At 41.2% G+C, this 27,252-nt stretch overlaps 2 protein-coding genes and 1 long non-coding RNA gene across 15 annotated transcripts in view; 1 reads left to right on the plus strand and 2 right to left on the minus strand.

The window, feature by feature from the left end:
- KCTD7 (potassium channel tetramerization domain containing 7) lies at nucleotides 1-15,066 on the minus strand. 12 transcript variants are annotated; one of them, XR_003531548.1, is made up of 7 exons: nucleotides 13,964-14,062; nucleotides 11,970-12,249; nucleotides 9,719-9,911; nucleotides 8,828-8,997; nucleotides 7,487-7,665; nucleotides 3,926-6,998; nucleotides 1-1,123 (listed from the first exon to the last, which is right to left on the minus strand). XR_003531548.1 is itself a non-coding variant. In XM_027666856.1 (7 exons), coding segments are annotated over exons 2-7 (966 nt in total). In that variant the 5' UTR covers nucleotides 12,020-12,249; nucleotides 13,964-14,062; the 3' UTR covers nucleotides 1-1,122. The 12 variants fall into 12 exon arrangements, 11 of the variants coding, with proteins under 11 accessions (XP_027522657.1, XP_027522656.1, XP_027522653.1 ...); XM_027666856.1 differs by having other exon boundaries at nucleotides 6,626-6,998; XM_027666855.1 differs by having other exon boundaries at nucleotides 1-4,047; nucleotides 6,626-6,998.
- On the plus strand, nucleotides 13,324-15,683 carry LOC113958532. Its single transcript, XR_003531549.1, has 2 exons — nucleotides 13,324-13,786; nucleotides 15,479-15,683. It is a non-coding gene; the product is annotated as an uncharacterized LOC113958532 (long non-coding RNA).
- Nucleotides 15,095-27,252, minus strand: part of TPST1 (tyrosylprotein sulfotransferase 1) — a 21,810-nt gene continuing 9,652 nt past the window's right edge. Inside the window, exons 3-6 of one of the 2 annotated variants that reach the window (XM_027666848.1) lie at nucleotides 18,952-19,002; nucleotides 17,970-18,045; nucleotides 16,863-16,910; nucleotides 15,145-15,638 (exon numbers count right to left, since the gene is read on the minus strand). In XM_027666848.1, coding sequence (XP_027522649.1) covers nucleotides 18,001-18,045; nucleotides 18,952-19,002 — 96 coding nt within the window. In that variant the 3' untranslated portion in view covers nucleotides 15,145-15,638; nucleotides 16,863-16,910; nucleotides 17,970-18,000. Of the gene's footprint in view, nucleotides 15,639-16,862; nucleotides 16,911-17,969; nucleotides 18,046-18,951; nucleotides 19,003-27,252 lie in introns of both variants that reach the window. The other variant, XM_027666849.1, reaches the window with a different exon arrangement.

Consider the following 27,252-nt stretch of genomic DNA (forward strand, 5'->3'; position numbering starts at 1 on the left):
TTTTCAGTATAATAATCTTTTATTGCACAACACAAATTTATATCCACATTTTCTTCTATGTGTTTTAAATAAAAAACATAGACTATATATTACCCGAACTGAAAAGTCAAAAATATTAAGAAATAATACACTGCAGTACTCACAGTATTGAACATCACACATCAACAGAATTATTAACAAAACACATTTGGAGAGAATTCCAAACCCTGATCGTTAGCATCCAGGCTGGATTTTCAAAGGCATTACGGGTTACAATGCATAGACACATACAATTCATAATTCAGCAAAACAAAATCCATTTATAAAAGTCACAGTGAAAGTGGAGGTAAACTTATACTAAGCTTGTGTAAGTAAAATGACTAAGAACTGCTGTTCTGGAAAGTGATTTCCAGTTAGAGAACTATATACAGGAGATAATAAACAGCATAATTACCCTCTGAAATCAGCTTATGTGCAGAAAGATAATGAAAGACTGGGGTGGGGGGAATTCTGTTAAGTGAAATTATGTTTCCATAGCCCTAAATTCAGAACGATCCTCAGTCCTCTCTGCTGTGTGTGAACAACCTGGAAACATTTACAATTGTTTACCTACAAATGACCAAAGAGATCAGTACAACTCCAGGAACCACAACTTAAAACCAGTGGGGTCTATAAATTGCCCAGAGTAAAGTAGTTATTAAATGATGGAAGTGAAAGAAATATATCCCAGAGTTTTATGGTGAGTTCAGAGATGATTTTTCTACAGTCCCTGCTCTGAAGTCTTCTCTGTCCTGCAGTTGTGTCCCAAATGATTACTCTGCTTTGCCATGCAGAAAGATCCAGCTGTGGCACAAAGTTCAAGCAGTGTGACCCTGCAATCCACTGGATTTTCCCACCCTCTTAGCTCCCAGAATCGACACCACAATGAACTCACACAGAAATGAACGACCAGTGGAAGTTGCCCTGAACTCCTGACAGACTGAGCTCACACAAATAGTGCTGAAGGTTCCTGTGCCTCACACAGAACAAGAGCTGAAATCAAGCCCAAAGAACACCCTGCAATGGAAACCACCAGCTCTGACAGGAGCCTTTCCCTGCTGGCACTTCCATCATCTTCCTCATCGTGTCACCTGTCCCACGTCATCTATAAAGAAGAATGAGCAGTGAGAATAAAGCTGGGGAGGAGGGTTCCCAGGGCCTGCAAATGCCAAATGAAGCTAGAAAATCATTACCTTTAATTATAAGAGAAATTAGATTTTAAGGAAAAAAACCCAAACAGATGAGGGATTGTGCAGTTTATCCTTCAGCTCATAGCAAGCAATAAAAAAGGCTCTCACCCCCCAAAACACAGCTACTTAGGCTGAAGGCATATTCCTATGAAACAGATGCAAGCCCTTAAAAGAAGTCTTTATTAAAAAAAAAAAAATAAGAAGAGTGAAATTAAAGTGATTATGCTATAAGTTAGTTTAATTGATTTACTCAGGTATTTTTGACAGTAATAAGGTTTTCACAGATTCTTTAGCAACTATCAGTCACCATATTGCAATATTAAAACAACCCCTTTATTTTAAAACAGACCAAGCATTCACCTTGCAAACAAATCTGAGGTGCAGCAGAGACACATAATACATTTCCTGCACACAGAGTTGAACATCTGCGGGGTCAGAGAAGGGGGTGAGGCCCACGGGGGATCCAGTCAGAGTCATTATCTCACTGTGAGTGTTCAGCCCAGACACCTCATCTCCTCCTGCCTTTTACACTTCAGCTCACAAAGGGAGATGTGGGGGAGTGTGGATCAGGATCTCAAAGTGTTCCTTTAGAGGTAGTGAGGATCATCCCTGGGGAACACACTGCAGAACTAATTCCCTCCCACTTTCGTATTTTCAAAATCCAGCTCGGGACACACCTGAAAATGTATTCCCTGGATGTGATCAGCAACCTCACCGGGCTTCAGATTCCACTGGGAAAACACAGATACACGGAGAAGCACAGACAAAAGACCTGGCCAAGCCCTCACAGTACATCCACTGGCTCAAAGCAGATTAGGGTTTAACAAAGCTATTGCTTGGAACAGTTTAAAATATCGACATCCTTCGGTTTGCAGGAATTTTAACAATCACTCAGCAAAGGCCAATTTAGGTGCTTATGCAAATCAGCTCATTCCTCATAACAGAAGTGTTTGAGTTTTGCCTTTTGTGAGCCAGACCCAGCCCTGAGACCACCAGAGCAAAGAATGGAGGGTGTGAGTGGGTTAACAAACCCTGATTCTCTTAATGACTCTTTGTTGAGAATCAAGGAAGATTCCTGGTTTTCCTGTAACTATAACAGCCTTGACTTTTTCCTACATCAAACTCCTTTGGGATGAGTGATTTTACAAAATGAGGGCAGGAGATATCTAAGGCATAAGCTGGCTTATCAGAAAACCAGTGTTTAACTCAACCCTTAGCACTCTTGCTAGTTTCAGGGGAGAATATTACAAAACTGAACCACAAAATCTCAAAAATATTCACATGAACAAGTTCAGGTATTTGCATATATTACATCATGAGGTGTCTCCCAGGCAGACTTCCTAAAAACTTTAAAAAAATCCATCAAAAGGGGGTCACACAGAACTTCCTGCTGCAATAACTCACTGCTTTTGTTACTCAGGTAACTAAGACCTGAAGTGCTCCAAAACAAACCAAAGAACTCACACCCTCACCAATGCAGAAGCTGATCCCTCATTATAGGTTTTGGATTAAAAAAAGCTTTAAAATAAAAATAAAACCCAGCAGTCTCAGAAGAAAACATGCACCACGAGGACCACAGAGAATCTGTTTATGGCTCAAAGGCTTCCCAGATCAAAGCTGGCAGCACCTTCACTGTCCTCCAAGGAGGATGGAAGTTCAGCAAGGAGTATTTCAGATTCCTATGTAGGGTATTGGGTATTCAAGTTAAGAAGCCCACACCAAGCTCAAAAGTTATTTTTATATATATTTTTAAGCTCTTGAAATCAATAAAGTGGCTGCTGCACATATATATAAATATATTTTCAGGTCATTTTGAGTGATTCAGAAAGATGAGTTATTTTCCTTCTTTTTTAAATTTTCCTTTTTTCCCCCCTTTCCTATTTTACAAGTGTAAAACAGAAGCAGAAATACTGAATGTGCTGTGGAATTGGCCAAGTTATTTAAGATGAGACCTGATAGTTAGACCTGCCTTTGCTCCCTGTTAAAAACCACTGCACAATGGATTCCAGAGGGAATGTTAAATGTTCCAGAGGGAATGTTAAAAAGAATTAGTCTTGTCATGTTTTTTTCATACACACAGCAACATAAAACAATAGCTAACAATTCTAATTTTAAATAAGTATCCCCCAACTGTCCCACCAGTATTCATAAAAGCAGAATAATCACTGCAATCCAGATATGTGATCTGGGCTTTGAAAATATTTTAGACTTATTTGGGGGAGGGAAAAAAAGTCGATTGTAACATGTGTGTTCCTGTGTATCAATTTGGAACTAAAAATGGAAAAAGGGCCTGTATCCAGCCTCAGAATATGAAATAAAAAAATGTATGTCCTTTGAACTGAATCAGCTAAAGGGACATGCACTGTCCTTTTAATGATCTGCAAACACAATATTCACAGCAAGGTTATATTGATGACACGAGACTATTTACTGTGCCCAATTTGTTTCCAGTGCCAAACACAGGGATTTGAGAGTATGGGGGTGGAAAAGTAGCTTTGTAGATGCTAAAGTGGCAAAAGAGCCAAGAGAAGCACGGAGAAATAGGTAAATATGTTCTAGCAAACCTCTGGCCTGGCTGGATATAATGAAAAGTCCTAAAGGAAAAAAAAAAAGCAGTATTCCATAGGCATTTAGTTTAATCAGATAATTCTAAAGCATCCACGATGTACAAAAACATCAGTCCTGTTAAACATGGATTTAGTAGATCAGCTACTCACATTTCTGTTGCAAATGTAGAATTTCAAAAGTTGTGCTACACGCCAAGAAAAGTCACTAATGTTACATAAAGCAGTGATTAGATTCTACTCCCCTGCCATCCTCCTGCACAACTCCTCTGCTTCTGTCAAAAAACGAGCACAGATTAGGCAAGATCATCTAAATCGTTGTAAACAAAGACTGCTTTAGAACACGGGCAGTCAATAAAAATAGGGTTAACCTGCCCAAATCACAGCACAGAACGGATGTGTTTAATGAAAGGGATGTGTTTAATGAAAGCACGTGGGCTTAAATCCGTGTTTTCCTTCCCATTATTGCACTGAACGTCTGCTGCCTCCAGGAGGACTGGAAGGATGAGGGCTTTGATTAAGATGCAGCTGATACAGACCAAGATTTTCATTTTATCTTTTTGGGTCGGTAGTTTTCCTTACTTTTTTAAAGCAATGAACAGGGGAAAGTAATAAAATATCAGCATGATATATCAGAAATAGCAAACATGGTCAAAACAGGGGTTTTGTCGTCACAGCTTCTCTATAAAAACAGTGAGAAAATTCTTAAAGCCAAACCAAAAAAACCCACACTGTTAAAAATCAGACTGTGTCCTTTTTCTGCAAGTGGTGCTGAAATTCAAACCAGAGTTCTCTCCTGTGTAAATACATATATGGGAAATGGCAAAAAACCACTGAAACCTCCCTTAAAACTGCAATTCTCATTGTAATCCCTAAATAAACTATGCTGAAAATCCTGAATTTAAATGTCTGAAGTGGACAAGCAGCCAAAAGTTTGTAAGATCTTACGTAATTTTAGAAGAAATTGTGGTTTGCAGTTTAAGATTCCCTGGGAAAAAAAAAATAAAATGAAAATAAATGAAGCCAGCAAAGCAGCAAAGAAACCAAGTTCCTCTCATTGTAGGGAAGCTTTACTAGTCTCAGTTTAACTCTTAATTTTGGGTCGCCAAACACAAGTACAAGAACTTGTAACACAAAGGCCAATATTTAAGAAAACAATTTAAACAAACTTAAGATCCAAATGCCCTTTCAAGCTCTGGACTTGAAACTCAGCACTTGACAAGGAGCCTCTGTAAGTAAATATTTGCAAAGAGATCATTAGAGCCCCCACTTCAGAGAGACAATTTACTAAAAATTGTTAAATTAAGTGCCTGAAAGTGTGACAATGCGAACAGTTTGGCTCTTTTTTTGCAAGACAACTTGACCATAAGGTTTTTAGAATTACACTAAAAATTACCTCAGGTAACTAAGAATTTTGATCACTGTAATTAATGCGTTTCTTAAGCGTTTTGGTCAAAAGTTTAATTAAGCAATATTGTTGGATCATCTAATCCAATGGAATGCAATATGCAAATATTTACTTTTTCTCTCTCCTTAAGATTATTTGGAAGTCCCTTCAAGTGGGGTATTTTAGAAAAACAGCTGAGTTTCCTGTACCTCACAAAACATTAATATCTGCAGACGTTTAAATCTCCCTTTTGGTTTTGGACATCAAGTAATTCAGCTTTGGGATGTGGTTACTCATGTCAGAAGTGCAACAATTGCCTTCTGAAAAGAATGTGAGTCTGCAATGGCTGCCTCTTTTGGCATGGAAAGGGATTTACTACCCAGATCTACTGATTTATCATTGGAGAAATATTTGAATAGGAAGGTTGAATTTTGTTTTTCCTTATATGACACCAGGAAGGGTCAACAAGAATGATAAAAGTAAGAATTAATTGTCTGAAGAAGGTGAGGTGAAGGAAGCACTTGTACAGTATCATCTGACTTAAACTCTAGAACAAAGTTTAATATCACAGAATGTAAAAAGAGTCAGTAATAAAATAATGTACATTAAATATTCCTCTTACTTCTGCTAATAGGAACATACATATAGGGTTTTCTCATTTACCAAAAGCCTTTGTAAATGACCTGATTCTATAGAGCTTCTTTTTTTTTTTTTGTAGATATTGTAAACATTTAGAATTTCTAAGGCTAAAAACAGGCACGAGTCTTCCATGGACAGTTATTATTCCTAAAAGCATTAAGGAATATATTCCAAATCTGCTATTCCTTGTTATAACAATAATAATAATTGAAATATAACATTATAATTCACAATGTAGATTCTTAATTAAAAAAGAAATACACCTTAATCCTGACAACAATTAATAATATATAGGGAACACTCCTTTTTTCCCCTTTTTTAAATTATCTATTACATCAAAATTACATTTCCAGAATCTTTGTGCTGGGTATTACTCAATTTTATAAAGTGGTAAGTTTAAGTAGGAACTAAAACACCTCTAAGTGGGTAAAGCTGAACCACATGTCAGCATTATTAGCACCCCAGCTTCCCAATAAAGCAGGAGAGATCTGCAATTCCATTCTGCAGACTGGGATACTAAAGCCACGTGGTTGGGGGCACCTTTTAGAAGATGTCAGACACTCCTCTCCACCACTTCCATGAGGTGATTTTTGTGTTGTGCCTCGTTAAGGTACCTGAGCCAACAGTCTGATGTCAGGCTGGTTTTTCAAGATTCCAGAGGTTCTTTAACCTCTGTACCAGGTTCCCTTTGCTGAGCAGCTCACTGACTCCAAGGAATGTTAGCAGCAATGCATTTCCAGAGACACGTTGCAAAAAATACCAAAAGCAATCGAGTGTCACCTAGAAGTCCTTTTATCCCTCGCGCTGTCCCGGACAAAACAACTCACCACCAAGTGATCTTGAACTCATAGATGGGCCTCTTGCAGTAGTAGTGGTTGATGAGGTGTTTGTCACACACCCCGATGCACTGGTGATCCACAGTGATGCCCCTGTCAGACAGGTCTGTCACGATACAGTGCAGCAGGTCGTAGACATCGGCCACGGCCTCCCAGGGGCCAAAGGACACATCCACCTCACAGTGGTGCTCAAACAGCTTGGTCTCGCTCTCACTCCTCTCAAAACGCAGGGAATTGAAGTGGGGGCACTCGTAGGGAGTGATGGGCATCTCCTCTTTGAAGACACAGACCTTCAGTTTTGCAAATCTCGCTTTTCTCTGCATAGCTCGGAGCTTTGCTATTTCGATTATCCGTTCCAAGTGATCTAAAAAAAACACCCCAAAACACCCAAAAATAGAGAATTACAATGAAGTATCAAGTAAAAGAGATCAAATGCAACTATTTCATGTGAAACACATTACTGCAGTGTTTGATGAGTTATTCTCAGCCTAACAGGAAACTGCATGTAGCAAAATAGACGGCAATCAAATCAACCTCAGTTAGCTGGTGAACTTGGTGTCCTTACAATATGCCCAAGTTTATTCAGCTGCAGGTCCTGACACAACAAAAGCAGAGAAACCCTCTCATTTAATAAGCCTTGCATGTTATGGCCTAGATATTGCTCCTTCTTAAATAAAAATCCACATCCTTGTAACAAATCCGACGTGGAGACCTCACAGATCTAAACAGGGTGAAAAGTACATAACGAACTTCTCAGCTGCAGTGGAATTAGCTTGGAAGCTGAAAGCAGACTGAAAGCACCACACTCGAATCACACTAGAAGAAACAGTCAACACTACTTCATTTATTTACCTTTGTAATATGGCATTAGGCCCAGGAAAGCTTGTCTAACTTTTTCTCCTTTCAGAGGCTGGATATCCTCTAGATTGTCTAGCAATGGTCCTATGGAATAATACTGAGCTTCCTTGTAAACTGACCTCACTCGTTCTCTTGGTGGCAGGTCACCAGAGCGTAGAAAGTTAAGTATGTCTCTAAAAAAAAAGGGCAAAAATATCATTAAGGAACACATTTCTGCCAAAACTGTTGCAGGTGGTAAAGGAGAGGAAATGCTGGATATTTATTGTTTACTCTCTTGAGACAGTAACTGAAACAAATGATCCATATTCCCAACGTCTGGTTTTAAAATCATTTGCCACGTTCAAGTTTCCAAGTCACCATTCCATATTTTGCCTCTGTTAATGTCAAAACTCATTCAAAAAAACATAATCATATTTTAAACAAAAAGTTCAGTGAGGAGGAACCACTCCAAATAGGAGAGGATACAGGTATTCCACGGGAAAGAGATTGTAGTCACTGTATTTCAAATTTAGGTCTGTGACAAAATAATATTTTCCTAGAGAATTATATGCATGGACATTTTATCTCACACAGATCCAGGATTGCATCTGAATGGATGGTTCATCTGCAAAGGAGGTTTCTCTACACAGGATCAGGGCCATATACAGAATAAGAATTTTAAAAAGAAGAGAGAGAACATTTCCTTGCAGCTCTGACACTGTTATGTGACAAGATTTTTTAACAGGGAAAGAAATCACTTTGTAAGTATTAACTAACAAAACTATTGTTGACCTTCCTTAAGAAGGAATCTTGAAGGTGAAGGGATGTGGCACTACCAGCAAAAATAATTTTTAAAAAAGAAATTATTTGAGGCTTGGGCTTTTTTACCAGTTCTGTTATATCCTGTTTAAAGACTGAAAATAACATACTTTCAACTGTGTAAGAAACCTGGATGCATTCCTTCCATTCCTTCTTTATCCTAGATACTGTAATATCAATTAAAACCCAGTGCTGTTCAAAGGAGCTTCCTATGTAAAGCAACACCAAACAAACCAAATTAAGACATCAGAACAATTCAATACCTTGAAAGGAGACACTCTAGAGGAGACACTGTACAAATACAAAATATTGGTGGCTTTTCCTTTCCCATTGCATAACTTGAGAGTAAAATGAATAGCTGTTTAATTGCCATATACTATTGTTATGTTTTGAGGGTGTGGATGCCAGCCAGTCACGTTTACCTCCCACACAAACGGGATTTCACCAGAAGGAAAATAAACGTTATAAAACTTATTTTTCTTGAAAACTGACTCTCTTCAGGAAGAACCCTGGAAGCACTGGGGGCACTGCACATACCCAAAGTAGGTTCCATCTCTGTCGATGAAGTACCTGCCCTCAGCATCCGTGGGGATGTAGTGCCTCCCGCTGAACATGGCTGCCAGCATGGTGTCCTCGTAACGCCTCAGGGTGGACAGTCTCGTGGTGAAGTACATCCCTCCCACGTTCAGGGGGACAACTTCTGGAAACTGCAAAAGCAATCACACCATCAGAAAGGAGCCTCCAGCCTTTTGCAGGGTTGCAGCTTCCAAAACACAGCACCCGGTCTTTGCCGCCGTGACAAACTCCTCTTCCCTGCCCTGTTGCCACAAACCAGAGAGGTTCGAGGGTTAACAGCTTGGATACTTTGGCTTCTGGGTGGAATCAGTGAGTGGTTTAATTGTAGCTGGAATCTGAAACAGCAGATATCACTCAGCTTTAATGCCAGATATTAATTTAAAGTATTAATGCCTCCTCTTGGCTTCCCACCCTTACACAGAGACAGACACACGTGTAGAGCTAAAAAAAAAAAAAGGGAAGAAATCTCAGGCCAGCCTTAGGACTTGCACTCAGTTGCTACTCTGCTGGTTTCTTTACACTGCTAAACCATACACTAAAAATCCCCAGTGATTCTGTATTTACATCAGGCCTAAAATCTTAGAATGACACTCTAAGACGCCTGAAGCACCAGAATAAACACTTCATTATATTTCTCAACTCCAAACATGGATGGAACTGACAACTAAAGCCGACAAGCAACTGAAATAAATTCAAGAGACTTAGTTTTATTCAAACATTTAGCTACTAATGGAAACTGAACTGCACATCCACAAATAGTCCAGCAAACAACTCCTGGATTCTTTGGCAGCTGAGCAGTGCGTGCTGCCATCACTGGACCTTGTCAGGTGAACGGCACCGGGGAGCTCTTACCTCCTGGGGCAGCAGAGGTAGAGCTTGTCCTGCCTGGGTTGCAGTAGGAGTGGCCGGCTCTTGGAAATCATCCTCTGCATCCGAGCTCGACATGGCATCATCCGGGTTTCCACTCACTTTGTTCTGCCCCGTAACTACCACCATCCCTCTGGCTCTCGGGAGCAGGTCTGCTGGGTAGGCAGCCGTGGCACTGCTAAACGGGAACACAAACCCCGGATCACCTCGGGCTGCCCCCGCCAGCCGCGGGTCGCTGCGGGCGGGACGCGTCGCTCGCCGCGTCACCCCGAGGGCTCACAATGGCATCGCTATGGCCGGGAAATGAATCACGGCACGGATGGGACCCACACCGGGGGCTCGGGCTGTGCAGGAACGCGCTTGGCAGAGCTGTCCCGAGGCCCTCCAGCCCCGGAGCCGCTGTCAGTGGCTGGGTAAGAGCCCGGCATCCATTGGCTGCACAGTGCAGGGAGCGATTGGCTCCGCCGCGCTTTTGCAGGAAAATGTCATTTGCTGGGTGGATTTGGGTGGCCGCTGTCCCAGCCTGTCCCTCGCCATGGGCGGGATGCAGGAACACGTCCTGCCATTGGCCCCGCGCCGGGCGACACCCGCGCTCCGTCTGTCACCTTCAGCCGGGAGCAGGGCCGGGCACCGGGCAGGGCTCCGCTCAGCCTTCCCTGCCAAATTTTCCAATTGAGGTTTCTCACCAGCCGGAGAAAACCGATGTCTCCGTGCCCACCGCATCACATCTCATCGCACATGAACGCGCCCGTCTGACACACATGTATTTAATTCTGCTTATTATTCCGCGCATTTACTGCTAATTATCCATTTCCTTTCCGGCACAGAGCAGGCTTTCACAGTCCACCTTCAATCGCAGCACGGGACGGACTAACCACTATAAAAATAATAAATGAAAGAGCAGAGCAGCAAAGAGGAGGAAACCCTGCTGTTCCCTTTACGCTGCATTATGTAAAATCCCCGTTTCCAGGATTGCTGTGGTGCCTCCAGCAGCATCACAACGCCATAACAAAGGCATCACCACCAGCAGAGGCTTTAGCTCTAACCCTGCCAGCTCCTTCTCTGAAATCACTATGAAATATAAAAAGAGAAGGGTTATTTGCACGAGCACATCTGGTGCGTTTATTTATTGACTAAACAAATGGTTCATAAAGGGTGCTTCCCCATCAAAATCAGCAAGAAGAAATGACATAAAATTTGGAAAGACATGATTAATTATTCTGCCTGTACAATTCTGCTAACACAGTGCATTGTGCACATCATCAGCCTGTCTGGAGATCTCAGCTCCTAAAGGAAATGCTGCAAGTTCAGAAAGAACCCAGAGAGACTCTGGATTCTCCTGGGCAAAACAGATACTCTGCAGAGAGCTGATCAGATCACAGTCTCCACGTTCTGAGGGAGTATCCACAGCCTGCTTTCACCAAAATTTGGATGTGAATTCTACACTCTGTTTAACACCATAATAAACACAGATAAATAGGTACCCTGAAGTGTCAAACACTGCGTTTAAGCTGCAGCTCTTAAGAGGTTTGGCTCAGCTTAGGACAGGTATTTAACTTCTCTTCTCTACAGTTTATAACCATTTTTCCACCACAGTCCAATGCATAGGCAGACAAATAAGGATGGAAGGGCTTCTCAGTGTCCACACCCTATTAGCAATTTTAATATTTGTCCTGAAACAACATTTGTTCCGACATTATCAATTATCAAAACAACTCAACTACGCCTCACAGATAAAGAACAGACACAACATAAATGAAATATTATTTTGGTAGAGCTCCTTTAAAGAAGTAAACAAATTATCACCCAGAAACAGCTTGCAGAAGCTTCATTTATAAGATGCACAGTCAAAATTCAGTGAGCCTGTATTTACTGTGAATGTATTATTTATAATGCTGTCACTTGACACCAGTGCTTTGCCTGCTATTTCCAGTTCTCTTAAGACTCAAGATTGACCAAAAATGTGTTCTGTAATTGTCTACATTTTTCAAGAATGTCCCATATATTTCACTTAAATGGATCATCCTGTGAATAAACAACATTCAGCTCCATTAAGTATATGGGAATCATCGACCACAGAATGTGTTTGGGGTAAGTTCCTCCATTTGGCACTGTACCAAAAAGGGCCCCTTTCCTACCAGAACTAGAGATCTGAGAAAAAGGAATTCTTCCTCTTTCATCATCCTCCTTCAACATGACACCAAGGTTTAAGAAAAAAAACCATGAGAGAGCATACCTTAATTCTCTTACACCCAGGAGTAACAGCCTCCTTTGCCATTGGAACATTCACACAAACAGTGCCCTCAACAGTGAGGTTTGGCAGACAAGTTCTCTGCCCAGGATTTCAAGATTAAGTTTAGTGGCAGTAAAATGAAGAGATTAATCACTGACAAGTTTAACCTGTTTTTTGACCCTCATTAAAAGGTGACTGAAGTCCCTCTCCAGGTTTGCTTCACCAGTTCACCCCCGGGCACGGAGCAGTGGAACAGTGGAGTGGTGACAGGAGCAGAGTCTCCCTGAAAGAAAAACAGAAGCTGATCACTGCCCAGTTCTCTGACAGACACTCAGTTCTCTGCATTTCATGAAGAATATGCATCCATCTGTATCATAAAATCAAGAATGTTTTGGGTTGGAAGGGACCTTAAACCTCATCTTGTTCCAACTCCCTGCCCTGGGCAGAGACACCTTCCACTGCACCAGGTTGCTCCAAGCCCCATCCAACCTGGTCTTATCCTCTTCTTGCCACTTTAAAGAATGTGCAATAATTATTTTTAACTATGCACAAAAATATTCCTTTTGTTAAATCTCTCATTAAAGTTACAGGGTTTGTTTTATTTATTTAAACTAAGTAAATGCATCCATTTCACTTTCAAATATATCTGAGTGCAGATCAACAGACAGTTAATGAGAGGACATCATCAATGAACAAAATTATTAAATCAAATATTTAACTGAACCAAGGTCAGCAGCATCCAACTCTACCACAAATACCTCCTGCCAGTCCTTCTACCTGGCATTTAAATGCAGAGATTGCTTCCTGGAACTTTTTTATGGACAGCTCAGATACTGTCACACACACACACACACCTCCCAAAGACATCTCAGTAAATGAACTGGCCCTGCCAGTCTGGCTTCATTCCCCAGGGAATGATAGCAACCCTACAGCAGCAAGTTGGACTGGATAGTAAGAGTCAACAAAACTTTTCAAGGCTCTGCTGTTCCCTCAGCTTTTCTGTATTGGTTTAAACAACCTTTTCTTAAATACTTTGAGATTACACGAGTGTTGGCAAAGTGACACACCTAAAAAAGCTACATATCTACAAAAAAAGTGACATAATGATTACATGGTCAAAGTCTTTTCCAGTAAGGTACTGATGTATGAATCCATCCTAGGAGACCCACACAGATTTCAGTTCAAAGCTTGTTTTGAGGAGATACCAACTGGATTTTAGGAAGGCTCCCCCTTTTTCAAGAGCAACTGTGTCCCTGTGAGGTCACAGAATGAGATGTCACTTAGCAGTCTCTCCATAGCTATCTTCAAAAGACTCAGATGATCAAAGGTTTGTGTGAATGCACTGGGATGAGACCTGACATCCAGTAAATTCTCATAAATCTGCATCAGAACAGTGAAGGAACACCCTGAAAAAGGGGGCAGGATCCCTGAGCTGCAGTAAAGGGTATTATACATTGGACTGTAAAATGCTGGACATTCTCAACACCTCTAGGCATGAGCAAAAGACAACACAGAGTATGATGAAGGGGTAGTGTAACTTAACCTTTGGAGCAGGGAGCAGAGACACGGTGTATGGGTGTGTACATCTCCATCACCAGTGACTTCCAGGGCAGCAGCAGGACAGGGGGGAGACCTGACTGGGAGCTACGAGAAACCAGTGGCTAAAGGACACTGGGGCTGTACTCGCTGGTGGCTGGCATCGCCACTTCAAACAGAATTCCACAGCTTTTGGAGCCTGGAGCCGCTCTCTAGTCTGACAGCTGAGGGGAGCAGAGGCATCACCCACGACCGGGCAGCACAGCCCCCTCAGGCGGGCTCAGGTGGGTACAGCAGGCGTCCGGCAAATAAATCAATAATTAATTAATTAATAAATAACTATTAGCTGTCACCTAGCGACTTGCTGGGGCCTCCCGCACAGTCTGAACGGAGTCCCCGGACGCGGGGCAGCGGCCCCCGCTCCGTCCCCCTCCCGCCCCGCGGCACCTCCCGCCCCTCACCTGAGCGGCCCCTCCCGCGCTGCCGCCGGGGGTCGGTAGCGGAGCCGCGGCTCCGGGGGGAAAAGCCGCCGCCGCCGCATCAGCCGGGGGATGGACGGGACGGGGATGGACGGGACGGGGACAGCGGGGCCCGCCCGCCCTCACCTGCCCCGGCCCCGCGTCACGTAGGGCCCATCCGGGTCCCGCGCGGGCGGGGCCGGGCCCGTCCCCACACGGGGGGCGGCGGGAGCGCCCACACCCCCCCCCCCCCCCCGCTCCCCTCAGGGCCCCGCCCGCGCTTCGCTCCTCGATCCCGCGCCGCTCGCAGGGAAACGCCCCGCGGGTAATTAATTAGCCGTGATTAATTGCCGGAGAGCACCGGGAGCACCGATGGCGGCTCCGCGGCCGCGCTGCCCTCGGCGGGCACTAGGGGAGGCCCCGGGATCACTTTTGAGAACGAGCCGAGGGTGAAGGAGCTGGGAAAGCTGGACCCAAGTGTCGAATTCACTTCTTCCCTGAAGGGACTTTGATATCCTTCACTGGTGTTCGCGGTGGTTTTAGAGACACACGTTAATCATCTCAGCTGGAGCAAGAAAAGGAACGGAGGGAAATAATAAAAAAAACCCAACTCTTTCAGGGCCGGAGAGGCAGAAGTTGTGGAAACACAAGTATTTTTGAAAGAACTTCTCTTAAAACCAGTGGGGAAGGCTGAGCCCACCTTCAGCATCGTGAGCCACTGAGGTGAACAGAAAATGGGACAAAATGAGGCAAAAACCACCTAAAAAATACCTTACTCGAATAATCACCTTCCACGTTGTATCCTAAAGTTTTGATACCCAGGATAAAGTTTCACAGCAGCACAACTCCGAACACAATGGCTTTTGAGGAACAAATTCGAGAGGCTAAAAATTACCTTCGTTCTCCTGCAGTAAAGAAATCTCATGTTACTTTCTTTATAACTCTCAGCGGGACACTCCAATTTACTTTTTCCTCGTCACCCAGCTATTAAAAGCAAACAAAAAGCATTGAATTGCAAATCTTAAAGAGAGACCCAAACCCAGGACATGAGATCATATCTCCCCTCCACTAATGCATCAACATCTTGAATTATTTAAATCTTAACTCCGAAACAAAAATATTAATAAATGAAAATCACATTTAAAGCATTTATTTTGAAAAATAAAATACAAAAGATCATTGAATTGTAATTATACATGTAATTTATCAACTTTTTTTTTTAAATAAAAGATATTTAACAATTTCCACATATGAATAAAACAGACAACTGTTCCACCAGAAATCTTTTAGGACAAGCACAGACCACTCTTGAAAGCTTCATACATTTAAAACCAAACTGCTACAAGAAAAAAACCAACAACAAAAAAAAATCTTTGAAGATGGAGCTTTGTAATTAAGACAGAAGAGCAATTTCAGAGACAGGCATTGCTTTGCATTTTTTTAAAACCTTAAAAAAATAGTTGTGCGAATGTAATACAGTTCTACGTTAACATCAGTGTTTTTTATTTTCTTTAACAGGTTTACATGCGCTCACAACAGCAAAATTTTGAACAAAAACAGTATGAAAGAAACGGGAGAGAAAATTCTGAAGGAAGCAGGCCATGAGCAGCACACCTCAGTGATCCTGGGGGGACAGGCTGGATGGATCATTCCCACGGAAAAGGCAGCAGTCGATTTTCTAAAGAAAAGGAAAAATAAAGTTATGTTTGAGCTTTCTGTGTAATATTTGGCTCCTATCCTCAGCAATGTTTTGGAATTACATATAATGCAGAATTAATTCATTGCTCTTTCAGTAGGTGGAAAGTCACTGTCAAGACAAACCACAGCCACTAAAACGTTCCTGTGAGGAATGTGGCTGCTTTGTCCATCGTTTATCATTACAGTGACTTCTTGGAGAAGATTTAGATGCAAAAAATATATTGGTTTTCCACTTACATTCCAAGAATTTGTGACAATGGGCTGCACTGACGTGCTGGAAGTCAGCATTGTACCAGGGGAAGCTACTGCTGGGAAGTTCACAATTTGGTTTCCCAGAAACTGGGCAGCAGCTTTAGACAGAAATATTGCAGTTTTAAGTATATTTTTCAGAGCTAAGTGGCAAAATGAAGCTGCTGTTTTAGTCATTTTAACATTGACTACATGAAAAGATTATGGTTTCTCTATCCATTTCAGACTGAAAGCCTGCAATTAATCTTTGGAAACCTTTTATATCCATTATTTCTAAGTGGTGCAATGCTTTTGGCTATATTTAGGGCACTATATTTATGGCCATGTAAGGATCTATTTTGGGTGTATTGGTGGGGCATGTTGCTTTTGGCTATATTTAAACTGGAAGCATTTTGTCATCTTTTGTTGTCAAGCCAGAATATCTGATAACATAGCTGACAAGTAAAAATCCTGGATTAATACAGTAATTCTTGCATCATTCATTCCTTAATTAGTCTGGAATTTACTGCACAATTTGCCATTGTTTATTCAATTATTAAAATGCAGTTTATTATAAATACTGGCTATGGGACACATTAAAAACAAATTAGCTTATCAGTTTCCACTATCACAAAAGAGCAAGTACTTTAAAAACAAAATTACACAGGTGATGAAGAGTCATCCTTAAAGTTTCCCTGTTTTTTTAATAATAAAATTATAGTTTTATGTCCTCCTTCCAATTTCAAGCTCTAAAACAGAGTTGTCAATCCAATAACATAGCAAATACTGAAAGTATGATGAGCCATATAGGACTGCACTTACCTCACAGTGATTTTTACAGGTTCTGAACTAAGGTCTGTATTTCATGTTTTTCTTACCCAGAATTTTACACAGAGTTTTTTTAACATAAGTTAAGAAAAATTCAGTTAAACTAAATTGAGAGCAACAAATGAGGACTGCAATGATCTTTTATTACCTTCTGTGCAAGAAATGTCCATTTTATCTTCTATTCCATAGGTTCAGTCTGTCAAAAAATAACTAAAATTAGCTATTTTACATTAGAGGAAAAAAAAAATTCATTATGAGCACTTATGTTTGTACTCCAAAGCATCGAGGTGTTTAGTTACATTATGTTAATTTTATCTTTAGTATAATACACTAAAAGAGAACACTATCAACTTCAATTCCAGTTTTTATGGTTTAAGAAATATTCCTTTACTATTTCACAAAGCTTATTTTTTGCCTTTTAGATGATCTTTCTTTTACTCTGGATAAATCTGCTCGGAGTCTGGTAAATACTGTAATGCACCAAGCTAACTGTATAAATCCTCCTCCTGGAATTTAGCAGAGTCCCATTTGGAAACCTCCCTGTCATATGGAATGAAAGGACATTTACTAGTTAGAGTGGCCCAGGTTCTTTTGAGGTGTCACAAGATAACTGAAAAACAAAAATAGTAAAATTTAACTAGTGGACACTGTATAAAGATCAAGGATTTAAAGGATTTAATCAAGGATTCATTCAAAAAAAAATCAAGGATTTACTTTGCTGGCACACACACAGTGTGCTCAGTTTTGAAGATAACTCGTATCCCTGCCTTTTCCATAAATCCTTATCAGCAATATTTAATCTGTCATGGCACACCCCGTGTCTGCAGCCAGATAATGCCACAGCTTTATCTGAAAGGCTGCAGATAATCTCGGAATCACCACAGTAATGGCACGTGAAAGCATCAGAACTAACCCCAGCGCTCCCTCAGCACAGTTTGCTGACAGGACCGTTAAGCAGCACATTAAGAACGTTTAAACAGCATTTCTGCCGCTAAGCTGCAGAGACTTGGGCCAGCAAGAGACTTGGAGAGGGGACGATGCTGTGAGCACAGCCCAGGCAGCTGCGTGGTGCCAGCTCTGGAATGGCTCTCCAGGAGCTGAGCACGACTGGCAAAGCAGGAGCACTGACTGACCCAAGGGTGAGAGCAGGCAGACATCCAGTAAAAAGCCAAGCCCACGTTAGAGGTCACACAAAGACTGATCAGAGAGATTTGGTGCCCACAGCAAAGTTATGTTCTGAAAACATGACACAGACACTACAGCTATTTGACTTCACTGGTCCACGTTCATTTTATCTTGCCACGAGACTTCCTTTCTACTGTCTTCTTTGGCTGGAACAAAAGAAACCGATTTTCCTTTTTAAGCAATTAATTTTCGTTTGAACAAAAGGAAAAAGTCAAAATGCTTTGTTTACATGTGGTAGATTCTCCTGTGTACTCTTAACCTGTGTGCCTCCCACACGGACAAGCTGTGGCTGCCTTATTCCTGGAATTGTTCCAGGCCAGGTTGGAGGGGTTTTGGAGCAACCTGGTCTAGTGGAAGGTGTTCCTGCCCATGGAAGGGATGAGCTTTAAGGCCCCTTCCAACCCAAACCATCCTGTGATTCTATGATTCCATGATGTTCACATGGCTGGGGGAAGGTGCCACAAAATCCTGCAGTTTGAGAGCTCCATGACAAGGATTTTGCTTTTTCAACTGCAATTGCACAGGTCAGGCCCCTCAGGGAGCTGACAATTAACAGCATTTGAAGGTACCAACTTATGAATTCTCAGTAAAATCTGAAGCTCAATAGCTCACTTGATTATTAACCCAACACAGCACCCTATCCATGGCTGAACTGGTTTTGTTTATGTCTGATAACATTACTATTTCTTTTTAAAGTTTCTCAGTACTTATAACTCTGCTCTCTCTGTATTATACTTGCTTTAAACCTTTCCATGCAAGGTAACAAAAGATAAAAGCTCCTCTGCAAATAACACACTTTGCAGTTTGGTCTACAAAAGAAACTCCAACTTTCCTTGAGTTTCACAGCAAATATTCAGGCAGCTCAGGTTGACAAGCATCACTGGAGTTACACATGGACTCAAGAGAGGCTTGGAACTGGAGATTCCACCTCATGGACAAGCTGTTCCCTTGTCATCACTCAGAAAAATCAGGTTCATGAAGAAGTGGTTTTATAAAGACTGTTTGCACACTGATTTGCTGCTACAAATGAGGAAATTAATTCAATACTGTACCTGTGGCACTTCTTTAAGGAAGTCAGGAAGCTGAAATTCACCTTTATAGACCTGGAAAAACAAACAAAAAAATATACTACTCAAAGCCCTCATCCACAACTGTTTGAAATGTTAAAGAGCTTGTTAAGGGAAGGAAAAAAGAACAAAAGGAAAAAACATTCCTTTGTGTTATTAGCATCCAGTAAAGCTAGAACAGATCTACTTAAACTGAGAACAATGTCTTTGTAAAAGCGAGTTTTATTCCCAAGGCTTGGTTCTCCAAAGTGGTTCCACAGCTGCTCTCTCAGTTCCAGGCTTGCTCTGTACTCAACACTCTGACCTTGTTTGTATTAAAACGGTAAAAATATGCAACTCGAATAATATTCAAGTTATTTCAAGCAAGTTTGAAATCTAATCTAAGTCCAGTGTAATCCATGCACTAAGCTTTCAGAAAAAGATTTTCAACAGGATGATTAAAAACACGAGGAGTAACTTGCTACAACACAGACTGCAGCCTCATTACCAGCCTGACTGCATGGGAATTATCAAGATTTCTGATCTTTTAGAGCATAATATTAATTCTGAAACAACACTGTTTGGAGAAAGAGCAAGTAATAAATATCCTCCAACGCACCAACAGCCACAACAAACAAGTGTTTCCACTATCTGACCAATTAGGAAATAAATTGGCAACATATCTTCTCTCCAGAGGATAATTCTTAGAAGTTCTTTGCTTCTGAGATTAAATATTCCAAAGGGGGAAAAAAAGTATTCTGGTTTTGTTTGGGGTTTTTTTTTGTTGTTTTGTTCTAGTTTTTTCCCCTAAAAAAAAAAGTACACTTGAAGAGTTTTACCATTCTTTCTATTGAACCATAAAGAGTAAATCATCCCAATGTCCTAAGTTCTTTGTAGTCTTGTGTTATCATTTAAAAATAATAAAAAAAAAAATTACAAAAGGCACAAACCTACATAGAAAAATTCTACAAAAATGGAAAATGGGCCCTAAAATGGAAATGGGGCTACTCCAAAGCCTCGCTCAGGGCTGCACTCCCTGGTTTGCGTCAAAGGAAGAAGACTCAGGAAGTCAGGGGATGCTTATTAACAATATCCATTTTCTCTGCTTCCCTATGAAGGGGTGACCAGAATACAAAGCCAGCCTGGTTTTGTCAATATGCTGCAGTGGCCCGGGAGTGCAGCTGAGTCAGCTCGGAATTTCCTGCCCAGCAGCCTCAGCCCTGAAAGCATCGGACCCTGTGACTCACGTGGGGCGGACTCAGGACTGGCAGCTCTCATCACTCCTCATCCCCGGGCTAAACAGACCCAAACAAGGCTTCACTAAGCCCCAACATACATTGTGGAACTCTCCTCCTTCCAATATTCCGTGTTTTAGTTAAAATAGAAAAGCAAAATGCACAGCTCTCATTTGTATTCAGCCAGGGGCTACTGTGATTCCATGGAAACCTTAATGAAAGTCACCCTGGTCAGAAATTCAGCGTGTGGCTACTGGAGCCTTCTTATACCATAAATATTTATAAACGAAGGAGAGGGTTTCACATTTGCAGCTTTTAACCAAGCCATTAAAATGCAGGCTGTTGTCCCAGAGAGCAGGAATGGAAGTTACAAATGAACAATAGTATCACATCAAAAAATGTTACAGAATAACAGACAGGATTCTTCACCTTTTCTGGCAAAGCACTGCAGTCATCAGCTGGGAATTCTCAAAAACAGTTAATACTGATGAGATGATGGTACCTTGTGACTGATTCAGAACCACAGTGGCCAAAGCCACATCTGTCTCTCTAGAAGCCTCCTCCTTTTCCCTTCTCCTGCAATTATGACTCAGTTTAATTTTTACATTATACCTATATATGTGTATCTATCTATCTATCTATCTCTTTTATATATATGTCTGCCCTAAAAACTTTATCACAGTAATGTCCTTTGTAGGAACAGCATTTACTCCTCACAGGCATCCAACAGTGGATAGCCAAGGGCATTCATCCATCCATAAGAAAAATAATGTCACAGCCTGGAATGAAAATGCTTTGAGGGCATTTGATATTATATTCACATGAAACATCACCAATTATACACCACAATTTACAAAGGCAAATCTAACCAGTGGCAGGCCGAAGATTAGGTTTAACACACAAATGTGCCTAATTTCAGTTCAGAACTGACATTACCTAAAAGGCTGGTTTTGTCAGGACTGAGACTGCACAGAGACTGGTTTAAAGGAGTTCCAAAACCAGTAAGTGGTCCCTTCTGAATCAAAAGCCAGGGATCAATGGCAATCCAGAAATTCTAAAAACAATGACTCCATCTGCAGCCAAAGAAATTAAAGAGGCTTCAGATTCAAAATTCTTTCCTGACCAATTTATAAGTCTAAAACACATTACTCAGAGTGACATTAGAGAGACAGAAGCAGGACATTGGAATGATTTCCAATCTGAGCAAGAATTCAGTAAAATTGAGAAGAAATGGCGTTTGCCATTTCTAAAGGAATTATTTTGTAAGTCCAAATGGAATTCCAAAAGAGGGGGATTTTAAGTCTCTGTCAGTTTGATGTTCAGTGTTGGCAGTATTTAAGCTGTTCTATTAAAAAAAACAAAACACATTCTTATAGCCAAACTAAATGCACAATATTCTCAAAAAGAGATCAGAAAACAAGTTTCACATCCAGTTGTCTGAAAAAACCCTTTTAAAATCACAGAGAAAACTTAAGAACAGAAGCATAACACAGAAGTGTAACCTATAATTCATCTTTATAGAAGATTAAAGCACTCCTTTTCACCCACTTTCCTGCCTGGTTTGGTAAGAGCCACAGTATATTTGTCCAGTTCCAGTCACAGAGATAATGGGTCTTTTTGTGTAAAAGTCACCCTGCAACTAAGTGTGTCTGGGCTTTGGTAGACTTCAGAAACAAAGTTGCAGAGTACAAGTTTATTGTCAGAAAAAGAAAGAACATGGGCAAAACCAGACCAGAGCCCCTTTCTACAACCAGCCCTCTACTGCACAGCACACCCTCATCCTGCTCTTTCAGATTCTCCTTAACTTTTAAGGCAGTTCTCAAGGTTTACACAATTCTTCACCTCTGCTGGAACTGCCAAGGAAGGGACATCTGAGATGTAAATGTTTACCCAGCAGGAACAACACGGAGAGCAGGATTTCAGGCATGAATATCTGCCAAAAGGCAGCTTGCAACCATACCTCATTTTCTGCTTTGGTTGTTAATAACTCTTCATGCATTACTAATCACATATATGCATACTCGAGGGGATTGAGTTTGTTGGTTTTTTTTTAAATGAGATATCATCAGCACCTCTGGAAAAAAACTACGCAATTGGAAATGCACATGCTGGAAGAAATACCCACTAAAGAGGGTATTAAACACATCTGTGCTGTTGGTGGTCACAAGTGAGATGAAAAACCTCCCCCAATTTTTGTTTCAAAGATCAGAGAAGATGCCCAACAAGCCAAATGCCTTTCTTAACCAGTGTAAATGGGGACACAGCCCTGAGCAGCCCTGCATTACAGCCACCCCCACCACGACACATCTTTGGCAGCGAAATTATTCTCATGCATAAATACAAATATAGATAGTATGAATATACTTTGTATATTTGTTTCATAAATTGAGATTTCCAAAGACAGAAACAAAGTCTTGAAATCAGAGCTGTCATGGACGCTTCGACTCTTAGCAGGAGATGCTTCCTCACAATTTAAACCAGGCACAAAACTGGAGTTAGGGAAACTCTTTTTTTTTTTTCCCTCCAAGATGTTACTGCAGAAAATGCCACCAACTGAACACAAGCCAGAGGTAGATAACAGCTTTTGGATGTGATTAGAAGAACCACGTGTATTTAAGCCACAGCTTTTCCTACAGAGTTCTGGACACTTCCATCTCCCGACCTCTCCAGGGCAAGGAACACAACTCCACGAAGAAGTTAAAAGAACTTACTAGAGTGTGTATTCCAAGCATACAAATTCATTTAGTGGGAAGGACATGCCAAAGAAAATCTGATGTAATGTGTTACAGATGTGGGAGGAAACCACTCTGCCAACCATAACACAACAATACTCCAGTCTCTGCTGGGCACGAGGCAGAGCCCTGCAGCCCTGAGCTGGTCCCCACTTTTGGGGTGTCCTGTGAGCCTCCTGAACCCACACAAACTCACAACAATGAAAGGACACAGGAGACACTGTTCTAACGAGGAGTGATTCTGCTTTGGTACTTCATCACACAGTGATTGGGTAATCAGCTCACACTGCTTAATTATTTGCATTTTCTGCATCATTTGCAGATGAAAACTCCATTTACTTAAGGATGTTATTTTCCTTTATGTTCAGGATGTAGAATTTGTTCAAACTCTAGGAGGGGAAAAAACAAGTAGTCATTTATGCATTTATAAGGAAGGAGCCCTTGCAGTCATTATAAAATGAACAGACCAGCAACAGACAAGAAAACCACATGTTCAGTGATGGCAGAGCTGGGCTAAGTAAAGGCTGCCTTGAAGAGGTCACATGCAGAGATCTGCTGAACAGCACAATCCTGTCCAGACCTTGTTCTCTCTGCTCTGCATTCCTTAACTGAGACACGATAAACTGTCATAAAAGATAATATTGTCAGGCTTAACATAAAACAGATAAACAGAAAGTTAATGGTTTTGTTATTGAAAACAGCAGAAAAATCTGCTGTACTGTGACAGCTCTGCACTCCCCCCGTGCAGGTACTGTCAGAGGTGTCTTATTTCATAACACCCCACAGCCCTGGGACACCAACACAAAAAGAGGGAAAGTTGGCTCCGTGCTCTGTTAGTTCCTAAAACAAAAGCAGAGCTAAGATGACAAAGCACAAGCACTGGTTGTATCTTATTATTTCTGTGCTCAGAAAAACAGCCTCAGCGTTTTGGTGTCCTACACAGGTAACAGCAAAGTGAAAAATCCAAATTTAGCAGAGAGCATTGCTTTCCTTGCATTACCTACAAGTAGATAGAATTTCTAATTTAAGCACTGCATTTCAGCTGGAGAGAACCATCATTTTGTCATCAGACTGAAGAAAAAAGAAATATTTAAAGCTGTAGAAACACAAGTCACCGGCAGGGGACAGAAAAGGAGAAAAGAGGAAAAACAAGAACAGGACCTGACTGCTCAGAAAGCTTAGGGGAAAACAGTATTTTACACCAGACTAGCCACTTCTTTCCATTTTTCTTCAGTACCAGCCCTTGTTTTAGGCACTTTTACACACTTGGTTCTTCCCTTCTGAACTAACAACAGCAGCTTTGAAATTGTTGAACAGTATTTTTACTGTTAAGTCCAATTTGCAGTCTTTTCCAAGAAGTCATAGATTTTGCTTAGTGCAGTATAAAAGCAGATCTACAGCTGCATTTAATCACATTTTAGAACAAAGACATCCTGCAGTTGAAAGTCTGAAATATTTTTAAATTATCTTCTACAACAGGGCAATACATGGACTGATCATAAAATACTGACCTGTCTACATCCCAAAGAGGCTTTTTAGCTACAAGTATGTTCTGCATACTAAGCAATTTTTTTTAATTTTCATTCCACTTATCTTTATGCAACGAACCAGATGACACAGTGTTGTTCCATCTTTAGGTGGAGCCAGAATCTGGCTTGCCAATAATTTCAGTGGTGTTGGGCTTCCACCCTCCTCTTGCAACTTCCATAATAAATTTAAGCATTACACAACCCCCTCAAAAGTGATAAACTCCCCTCCAAAAAAAGTTAAAATAAAATAATCAGTTATTCCCCCTTATTAATGCTTTGTGTTTGCCAGGCAGGGACAAATTCCTTCATCTGAAGTGCCACTCACACCATTTTAACTGGACTAAGACACTGGTATCGGAGTAGCAAGTGTCAGATAATCCAAATTTATTTCAAATTAGTCACTCTGAGAGGTTACTACACCAACACAACACAGGTCAGCTTTAGAAGTCTGAACTTGAATTGTATTCATTGGAAACAGATAAAGTTCTGTGTTCAGTTTAATGTCTTGGAAACCGCAAATATAAACGTAGTAGAACTGCTTCCAAACACAAAGTGAAGGAATAAATGGTTACAAGCAAGATACACATAATCTTACTATGCACTGAACAGCAACTCTGGAAAGACTTTATCTGGACAGCTTCACCTCCAAAAACACACCCAGTGCAAAATGCTGCGAAAAACTATCCCAGGTGAAGAAATTCAAAGAAAGCAAGAGGGAAAGTAGTGCTACAGTGATTTAAAAATTCACAGGAACACACTTAACTTGCCAAGTGCCAGTTCCAAAAGGCTGGAAAAATCTAGACATATTTACTTATCTATTTAAATAAATGCTCCCTTCTCCAAGCTGCAGCAGCAAGGGATAAATTAACACAGGCTGATGGAAGGAAAGGGAAATCCATAGGACAACACAGGCTGTCCCTGATGGCAAAACTAACCCATCCCAGTTTGCTCCTTCTCTCCCTCTCCCCAAAACCTTGAAGTGTTTTGATGTGTCTGTTCCCCAAATAAAAACAAAATAAAGATGTGGGGAGGAAACAAAGCAAAGCGTTTTTGAGAAGTGAGTCAGTTCCCCCTGATACCAACCAGGATATTCAGTATTCCCAACCAGCTTTGAGGCCAAGCTCCAGGGGCATTCCCTACATGGGATGGCCAGAACTGGCACTGCCAGAGGGTGCCCAGCCTGCTGCCCTGGGAGTCAGGGAATCTAAGGAGCTGGGAAGCCTTAGATCCTGAACCCTGGGAAGTCAGGACATCCACAGCCAAGGAGAAAAAGACAGGACACAACGGTCTGAGCAGGGATTTGCTGGGAACCAGCTGGGAGGAAACAAAGCAAAGCGACTGGGGAGGAATTCAAGCTTCCAAGTGCAAACCCAAACACTCATTTGAGCCATGGTTTAAACAGCTCCTGGGGTACATGACATTCCGAAAGCCTCACGTTGCCCCTCCTCAAAATATTCCCTTCAATATTCCCTTTCAAAAGGAATATTTTAAGTTTTGAAGTTTTTTTGGATTTTAGCCTTAATTCAGGACATCTCCCTCGTTTTGTCTACCAAACCATGTGTGCAAATGGAATTTTATTATAAAGAACAAGCGACTAGGAAAATATACTCTGGCTACTACAACAAGCAACAAAATTAAAATCCTATCTCGGGCTGTAAGTAAACCTATTTAATTAAAATAGCAGCCAAAATATTAACAAGTGTCCCATATGTCTGCAGTATTTAGATCAGCTATTACAGCACTAGCCTTCAGTTTTTAACAGCTGTTCTTACATTAGGAAAAAAAACAAACTGTCCTTCAAAACAAACTTTTCAAAGCCTCAAAACACTTGAGCCTTTGAAATTAGGCTTTAATTTCTTTAAAACCTTTGTTTATTACCTGATTTTCTTTCTTACATTTTGAACTGAAATAGATTTCAAGAAGCAACTGAAATCCAGACAATTTTTACAACTTGGACTGAGCTTGCCACACACAGGTAGAGGCCTCAAAAAAGTCACCACACTGTAAAAACTTACGTAGATTTTATCAGTAAGACATAACCAACGTTGAATTATTGCATTACAATACAAATTTGGATTTTTAAAGAGGTTGAATTAAGTGCAGGAAAGTCAGTTTGTTTGTGAGCCTTTTAAAACAGTAAGTACAAGGAGAGCTATAAATGCCAACCACTACCCCCACCACAGTTTTTCAGTATCAGAAGGCTGGTGGAAGACAGTCCTTTTAAATTAATTCAATTTTTTCACTGGTTACTTCGCTGCAGCAGCAAAAGTCACCGCCTTTTAATAAAGTAAACGTGCTCAGAAGAACAGAAGCAGAGTTAATAATTTTATTTCTAACAATGGTTGTGAACTTTTCAATGGGTACCTCCAGGGATAAACAGCCCTATAGCCTAACTACTCAAATTCCAACAACATTAAATTCAGACTAAAATGCTTAAGTTTAGGTTAATCAGCACCAGACCTTCCTCCATCTTTGGTTTGTTCCACAAAGGACAGCAAAGGATTGGGGAAAAAATCAGACATTTTGATCATTGGGAATCGGCTCCAGGAAACTCAATCCATCAATTCCAGCCTCAGCACCCTTGGGCTCATCATCACTGCCCTCTGCAACAAGGAGCAGCACATTCCCTACAGGAACAGCAAACTTCCTGCTCCAGAGCTGCCTCAGTGGCAACGCCAAGGTGTTGATGTTTGTGACCATCTCCACCCTGGAGGAAGATTTTGGGGAATCCTTCAATTCCCTGCACTTTACCAGCAAGGTGAACGAGCCCGTGATCAGCACTGCCCAGGCCAAATGGAAGTGAGAACAAGC

The sequence above is a fragment of the Corapipo altera genome, unplaced genomic scaffold (genome assembly GCF_003945725.1).
Source record: "Corapipo altera isolate COAL_440 unplaced genomic scaffold, ASM394572v1 181, whole genome shotgun sequence".
Classification (NCBI taxonomy): Eukaryota; Metazoa; Chordata; class Aves; order Passeriformes; family Pipridae; genus Corapipo; species Corapipo altera.

What these genes read in the sequence shown, in the direction of transcription:
- KCTD7 (XM_027666852.1), bottom strand. Translation starts at nt 12,019, where the DNA reads ATGTTCCAATGGCAAAGGAGGCTGTTACTCCTGGGTGTAAGAGAATTA. An exon ending in TACCTCTGCTGCCCCAGGAG is followed by an intron (nt 8,998 to 9,718) that starts GTAAGAGCTCCC and finishes TTGCTTTTGCAG; the next exon opens with TTTCCAGAAGTTGTCCCCCT. An exon ending in AGAGATGGAACCTACTTTGG is followed by an intron (nt 7,666 to 8,827) that starts GTATGTGCAGTG and finishes CTTTTTTTTTAG; the next exon opens with AGACATACTTAACTTTCTAC.